Source organism: Sapajus apella, unplaced genomic scaffold, assembly GCF_009761245.1.
Source record: "Sapajus apella isolate SASKATOON/1434 unplaced genomic scaffold, GSC_monkey_1.0 scaffold172, whole genome shotgun sequence".
In the NCBI taxonomy this organism is placed as follows: domain Eukaryota; kingdom Metazoa; phylum Chordata; class Mammalia; order Primates; family Cebidae; genus Sapajus; species Sapajus apella.
The window spans coordinates 944,094-952,293 of NW_022437112.1; the positions used below are offsets into that span (position 1 = coordinate 944,094).

The 8,200-nt window shown below is 44.0% G+C and overlaps 1 protein-coding gene across 6 annotated transcripts in view; it reads right to left on the bottom strand.

The window, feature by feature from the left end:
- Nucleotides 1-1,707: 1,707 nt before the first annotated feature.
- Nucleotides 1,708-8,200, bottom strand: part of GYG2 (glycogenin 2) — a 51,400-nt gene continuing 44,907 nt past the window's right edge. For 3 of the 6 annotated variants that reach the window (XM_032267802.1, XM_032267800.1, XM_032267797.1), the window contains 2 exons: nt 7,645-7,752; nt 1,708-3,475 (listed from right to left, as the gene is read on the bottom strand). In XM_032267802.1, coding sequence (XP_032123693.1) covers nt 3,314-3,475; nt 7,645-7,752 — 270 coding nt within the window. In that variant the 3' untranslated portion in view covers nt 1,708-3,313. The remainder of the gene's footprint in view (nt 3,476-7,644; nt 7,753-8,200) is intronic. The other 3 variants (XM_032267801.1, XM_032267799.1, XM_032267798.1) reach the window with 2 other exon arrangements.

An 8,200-nucleotide genomic window follows, 5' to 3' on the forward strand; every position in this document is an offset into this window, starting at 1 on the left:
GAGGCAGTCAGATGGCTTGAGTTCAGGAGTTTGAGACCAGCCTGGGCAACATCGCGAAATCTGTCTCTACTAAAAAAAAAAAAAATTAGCTGCGCATTGTGGTGTATGTCTGTCGTCCCAGCTGCTTGCGTGGCTGAGGCAAGAGTATCACTTGAGCCTGCGAGGTCAAGTGGTCAAGACTGCGGTAAGCCCTGGATTGCGCCGCTGCACTCCAGCCTAAGCAACATAGTGAGACCCTGACTCAAAAACAAGATTTCAATCAGATGTTGACGAAGGGGGCAGCAGCTCATGCTTTTGTGCTCAGTAGGTGCCACACATTGTGCTAAGAGCTTTATGTTGTCTCGTTTTATCCTCAGAAATTTCCCATGAGCATGTGGTATATAATCCCTATTCTACAGATAACAAAAGAAGATGTGGGACTTAATGTTCATTTGTTACAAAGATGTTTCAGAGCTGCTTTTTAAACTACTGGCTGCATTTCCCTGATGATGTATGAAGTCAATTTAGAACATCAAAACTGGCTTGTTCTTAAAAATAAGAGCCACTCACCACCACTCCCATAACCACCTGACCTCTACCTCCTGGCAGATCAGCAGCGGCATTCGATTCTCACAGCAGTGCAAACCTTACTGTGAGCTGTGCGCGTGAAGGATCTAGGTTGTGTGCTCCTTATGAGAATCTAGTGCCTGATGATCTGTCATTGGCTCTCATCACCCCCAGATGGGACCGTCTAGTTGCAGGAAAGCAAGCTGAGGGCTCCCACTGATTCTGCATGATGCTGAGTTGTACAATTATTTCATGACATGTTACAATGTAATCATAATAGAAATAAAGTGCACAATGAATGTTATGCACTTGAATCACCCCAGGACCAGTGCCCCCAGCCTGGTTTGTGGAAACATTGTCTTTCATGAAACTGGTGCCTGGTGCCAAAAAGGTTGGGGACTACTGATATATAGTCACTGTAGAATGACTGTAGTTCAAAATAATATATAGTTTCAAATATATGCATATAAAAGGAGAATACTCAATGTTCCCAACACAAAAAATGATACGGGTTTGCGATGACGGATATGCTAATCACCCTGACCTGATCAGTATATGTTACATGGACTGCAGCTTTAATATGTGCCCCGTAAGTGTGTACAATTATTACATGACAATTAAAAAGCATTTTACATAAAAAATAAAATGTTTATTGCTTACTTTTAAAATTTTTCCTTGCAGTTCCAGCTCAAATAACGCTTATCATTATTATTAGATTTTATTTGTTTATTTATTTTTTGAGACAGATTCTCACTCTGTCGCCCCAGCTGGAGTAGAGTGGTGTGATCTCAGTTCTCTGCAACCTCCACCTCCCGGGTTAAAGCAATTCTTATGCCTCAGCCTTCCCAGTAGCTGGGATTACAGATGGGTGCCACCACGTCTGGCTAATTTTTTGTGTGTTTTTGGTAGAGACAGGGTCTCACCATGTTGCCCAGGCTGGTCTTGAACTCCTGGCATCAGGTGATCCACCTGCTCCAGCCTCCCAAAATGCTGGCAATTACAGGAGTGAGCCACCACACCCAGCCTGATGCTTATTATTTTAAAAACAAAATACAATAGAAAAGGCCGAAAATAAAATAGGCCCTACCCTTTGTTTAATGTAAAATACAACTCTGATATCACAGAACACAGGCGAACACACACTGGAAGGAGACCACGTGACTGTTTTTTAACATTTTAATTTATACACGTCAGCGTTTGTCCAAATGAGATGATATAGGCTAGAATGCACAGCAGGATTCCATACTGGACTCACTCCATGAGCCAACTCATCACTGCCCGTGAACATGAATTCTGGTCCCCAAAGAAGCTGACGTTCTTTCCCTGAATGTTCCCGTGGTCTCCCTCTGAAAGCCGATGACCGTCTAACCCTGACTCACCTGAGACTATATCCATATGGCTGTTTTAAATTAACCCCTGAAATGTCCTATGAGCACTGCCCTCTGAGACTGCAGACTATTAACAACTCAGACGGAAAAAGAAACAGTCCCTCCACCACCCACATCTTGCACAAAAAACCACCACCACTAATGCCATAAATCCAGGCATGTTCCTTTACCCAAAGGGCTAAACTGCTTCAGGTGACATAAAAAGTGGCCATGCCTCTCCACGTAAACACATCCAACCAACACAAGCCAGGACTGAGCTCTCCCACGGCCTTCCTATCCCGTCTCTCATTTCCTCTCTGCTTTTCCCTGGCATGTGCATGCTAAATAAACCTTCCAAACATTTCAAAAATCACACTTCCTCTCTTTATTACAACGTGCCCATTTTAATGACACTCTTGGTGGCTCCTGACGGCCACCTGGTGACATACACAGCATACTGTGTCCATTAAATGAAGATGCTCTGACAATGAGCCTTTGTCATGGAATAAAGTGTCCTGTCTCATAAAACTGAGAATTCTCCAGAAAGAGCTGAGTGGGAATGGCTTTGAGGAGCACAGTGATTCAGTAAGTTACTGAGAACTGAGGTAGTGAGGGTAGACTGACCGCACACTGATTTTTGCCGTCAAGCACAGAGCATCTCTAGATCCTGTTATCGTCAGCAAGTTGTTGCTCTAAATCGTTTGGGGGCAAGCCCTTGATTCTTCTAAACCAGGAAGTGAATCGGTTTAGAAGACCTTACATCCCCCGTGCCACCTACAATCTTTCTTCCCAACGTCCACAAGTAGAATTTCTGTCAACAGCACTAGAAGTCCTGTTAGGATTTAAAGCAGAGAGACCACAGCCGGGGTGTTTCTCAGATACACTTCGCCAAGTCCAAATGAGAGTCAAAGTCACGACGTCTAAGTGTTTCCTTAGCCCTACAGACATGGGTCTCCTTTGCAAAGGCTCAGAGGTGCTAAATACATACATTAGCGTTGTTAGCTTAGTGATGGGAGGAAGTCTGCAGTGAGGTTTAATTCTAAATAGGGTAGGTCTCTTGGCACCTGTACGACACAGCGCCACCATACTTCAGGTAAGAGCAGAGACCACCGCCAAGGGTCTACTAGAATTTTGTTATTGCTCGCTTTTGCCGACAAGGGTAGAACTGAGCTCTGAAGAGAGCCCAGAAGGCATTGGTGCAGGGGTTGGGGCGAGGGGCGTTAAGGTGGATTTCTATCCTCTACGTTCCTTGTGTGAGGCACTCAAATGGATTAAGCATAAATAGAGGCACAAGGTTCAACAGCATTTCCCTCTGAAGGGACCAGACGAGATCTCCACGCAACACAACCACCCAACAACAGAACATTGTCTAACTACACACAACGCCCACCACTGCCGGATTACTGCAGGAAGCGGTCCAGCTTCTCCTGGATGCGGGCGAACGCGTCCTTCCCCATGTAGTCAATACGGCCTTCCTCCCACTTCCTCCTCTCCTCCTCGGGGCTCAGTTCCTTCACTTTCTCTTCAATGGAGATCTGGGAAACAGACACGGCCAGGTCGACCTAGGGAAGACAGTCAGTGAGAGATGGTTTTTGCAGCTGTCCATTATCAAGGGAGAGACTGCTAAAATCCACTCAGCATAGGGTCCTGCAGAAATATGCATCCCAGTTCTCAAAAACAGATTGCTAATCACTAGCACTTTGTTTTTAATGAGAGAGGGTCTCACTCTGTCACCCAGGCTGGAGTGCAGTGGTGCAGTCATAGCTCACGGCAGCTTTGACCTCCTGGGTTCAAGAGATCCTCCCACCTCTGCCTCCTCAGTAGCTGGCACGATAGTAGACATCACCATGCTCAGCTAATTTTTGTATTTTTTTTTGCAGAGATGGGGTCTCATTATGCTGCCTAGGGTGGTCTTGAATTCCTGGGCTCAAGCAGTCCTCTTGCCTTGGCCTCCCAATGTGCTGGGATTGCACGCATAAGCCTCCGCGCCCAGCAGCACTTTTCTTTTGAGCTACACACACACTAGCTTTAGTATAATATGCTTAGAAGATAATATTTTTTTTGCTTAAGATTTTTGAAATTTTATAAAATGTAATTGTATATGTTCTCTTTTTATGAAGAATTGCTTTCATTTCTAGCAACTAAACCATTTTAAACACACACGCACACATGTGCACGCACACACACACACACACACACACACACACACCCTACTGATTTGATATTGTCACCCATCAAAACTTCTGTTTTGAGGCCGGGCGTGGTGGCTCACGCCTGTAATCCAAGCACTTTGGAGGCCAAGGCGGGTGGATTACCTAAGGTCGGGAGTTCAAGAACAGCCTGACCAACACGGTGAAACCCCGTCTTAAAAAAAAAAAAAAAAAAACACCAAAACTTCCGTTTTGTATGACAGTGAATTACCAAACTATGTTAAATGAAAAAAAAGGCCAGGCGCGGTGGCTCAAGCCTGTAATCCCAGCACTGTGGGAGGCCGAGGCGGGTGGATCACGAGGTCAAGAGATCGAGACCATCCTGGTCAACATGGCGAAACCCCGTCTCTACTAAAAACTACAAAAAATTAGCTGGGCATGGTGGCGCGTGCCTGTAATCCCAGCGACTCAGGAGGCTGGGGCAGGAGAATTGCCTGAACCCGGGAGGCGGAGGTTGCGGTGAGCCGAGATCGCGCCATTGCACTCCAGCCTGGGTAACAAGAGCGAAACTCCGTCTCAAAAAAAAAAAAAAAAAAAATGAAAAAAAAAAAAAAAACTGACCTCATGTATGTAAAGCCTAGAATAATTTGGACTGCTTGGCAAAGGAATTTAAATAATAATTCAAACAGACGAATACACAAGTGTGTAACAACACACACACACACACACACACACACACACACACACATACACTTTTGTTTGGCATTGAGATGAGTCAACAGAAAGAATAAATACATTTGCTTTAAACACTTCCTACCAAGAACTAGAAAAAGACTTTTAAAAATTTAAAGATGGTAACAATAATAGACACACACATCTATATGTCTATCTGTCCATCTACCATCACCATCATCTATCTATCTATCGATCTATCTGATCTATCTACCTATCATTATCCATCTAATCATCGCTATCTATCATTATCTACCTATCAGCTATCTCATCTATCAGCCATCTATTATCTAGCATCTATCTACGTATGTTCTATCCATCTATACACCCATCCATCCATCCATCCATTTGTCCATCCATTCTTTTTATCTATCAATCAATCATCGGTTATCTATCACTCTATCATCTACCTATTTATCTATGATCTCTATCTACGTATGTATGTTCTATCAATCTATCCATCCATCCATCCATTCATCCATCCTATCATCTATCACTCTATCATTCATTTATCTACCATCTCTATCTATCTACTATCATCTATCTCTTCTCTATTTATGTATCTATTATCTAGGTGTGCAGATGAATGGATAGATGAGATAGATGATGGATAGAAAATAGACAGATAGTGGATGCGGTGGCTCATGCCTGTAATCCCAGCAATTTGTGGGGCTGAGGAGGGCAGATCATTTGAGGTCAGGAGTTCAAGAGCAGCCTTACCAACATGGTAAAACCCCGTCTTTACTAAAAATACAAAAATGAGCTGGGCTTGGTGGTGGGCGACTATAATGCCAGCTTCTCGGGAGGCTGAGTCAGGAGAATCGCTTGAAGCTGGGAAGCAGAGGTTGCAGTGAGCTGAGATCGCACCACCGCACTCCAGCCTGGGCAACAGAGTGAGACTCCAACTGAAAAAAAGAGAAAGAAAATAGAATAGATAGATAAGAGGTAGATAGATAGATACATGATATGTAGAGAGACAGATAAAATTTAGTTTTTATACCATGGGCATATACTATTTTCTTCTCTAATTACTTGCCACAATGTTTTTGAGAGGTTTCTACATACAAGGTTCTGCCTTCTACACTCATTCCCATATAGTATGTTTTATTCAAAGACAGTCATCCTATTGATCAAGGTGATAACAGGATTTAAAAGCTAAATTTAAAAGTCCACTGCAGGATACTGCAGCATCTCGCCCTCTAAGAGCACTTGCATTTGGATCCATGAAGTTCCTGAGAATGAAATGGTTCTGGAATTAACAGGACCTACAGCACCCTACCCCATGCTAGTTTTCCAGATAAAATAGTACAGTGATTGTGACATTTGTGCTAACAAGAGTTATGAAGTAGGGTATTATACAAGATACCAAATGAACAGGGGAAGGTCCCCTAGAGGACAGTGTGGACACACAGGAGAAGGTCCAAGTGCCCCTGTTTAGCAAATCAATGACCGAAAGCTTCCTAATCTTTCTGAACCAGGCACTGACAAGGGCTTTCCCTGGACCACTCTCCTTTCTAATACCCCTCCTTCCAATTCTGTGAGGTGGGCAACCCAGTCTCCACCTCATGAACACTGAAGCAAAGTAATGAACTCGGGCTGGGCACGGTGGCCCATGCCTGGAATCCTAGCACTTTGAGAGGCCAAAGGAGGATCGCATGAGGCCAGGAGTTCGAGACCAGCCTGGAGAGCATAGTGAAATCCCAACTCTACAAAAAATAAAAATAAAAAATCAGCTGCTTGCAGCGGCCCTTGCCTATAGTCCCATTTCCTTGGGAGGCTGAGGCAGGAGGATTGCTTGAGCCCAGGAGATGAAGACTACAGCGAGCTATGATCTTACTCCAGCCTGGGCTACAGAACAAGACTCTGTCTCTAAATAATAATAATAATAATTTTTAAAAAGAAAAAGTAATGAACTCACCCAGGATCCAAAACCTACCACATGGCTGAGCTGCCCAGCTCAGGTCTATCCAACCTCACATGGATGCCCTGTCACCCACTAATAACTACAGATTCGATTCATAGAGCCTCAAATGAGGACCGCAAGGGTGGAACATGCTGAAGCGGTGAATCCACATGTTTCGAAGAAAGCTTGACATCAACCAACAGCTCTAGAAATTAAGTTCAAAATGCTGCATTGGAACAGTGACCAAGCAAGAATGAGGAAAAAAACATTCGCATTTTCTCCAAGGGTGACTGTCTGGAGAAGACATTTAGCCAACGCAAACATTGATGATGCAGTAGGTCCCATTCAATGGTATGAATGGCACACATTCAATACCACCTTTCAGTCTACACCTAGGTCTAGCTCTAGAGCTGTGTTGATTGTTACTTAAAGACCAAATGGCGTTATTAGGTCATGCTTAAAGAGGAAGAGAAAACATTAGCATTTGCTTTCATTAAATCCATCAATGGAGAGAATGTAGTTGAAGATAAGAACATTGCTAAGAGGAAGGAACAGAAAGCATGCATTTCTCATTTCATCCTGAAAGAAGGAATTATTTGCATGCCCCATTTGGACTGGAACATTCACCTGCCCTCCCCCCAACAATTTTCAGCTTTTAATCTCTTGACCTCCCTCATGTTCGCTTTTGCAGAACAGCTTTTAAAGAGTGAAAAGGCATGATGATCAGAGTTGAAGATGGCAAAAGAGAGTCGGCCGATTACCCCAGGCAAACGCCAGAGAGAAGACAGAAGAATCAGAGGCAGGGGGAGAAGGAAGCCGATTCTTATTTTTTGTTAAGTGAGGCTGAAAAATGAATTAATAGCTGTTGGGTGCATGCACTTGACCCCAGTGACAGTGGATGGCCTCCACCAGGAGCCTTGGACACAGGGAAGAATTGGGATACCACCTCCAGAGCACTGTGTGGACTGGGGTCCCTGACGGCCTCAGCAGGGAGTTCCTGGCTCAGTTCGAAGGTTTCCTTAGATGGGACACTTTTGACATTATTTGCTGGCTGCTAAAACATAACCATTCCATCATTAGTCTGTGGCGGGCTGCAGGGAACTGTATCCCTAACCTAAATGATGGGGAACTCTTTATCCTGGGGTAATATAAAATCAAATTAATGGGTTGAGACCAGGCACGGTGGCTCATGCCTGTGATCCCAGAATTTTGGGAGGCCAAGACAGGAGGACTGCCTGAGCCCAGGAGTTCAAGACCAGCCTGGGCAAAACAGCAAGACCCCATCTTAATTATAATTAACTTTTTAAAAAAAAAACAATGGGCTGTGCTTGATCCTCTTTTCTGGGAATGCTAAATAAAAATAGCTCAGCTTCTCTCCCCTAATTTATTCTGAGCCATCCACCATGTGTCAGACAAGAGATGCTACAAGTTCTTATGCAACTCATGAAAGTTAAATTTTCAGAGAGAGAGTTGACTTATTTATACCAAATGCCTACAGAAGC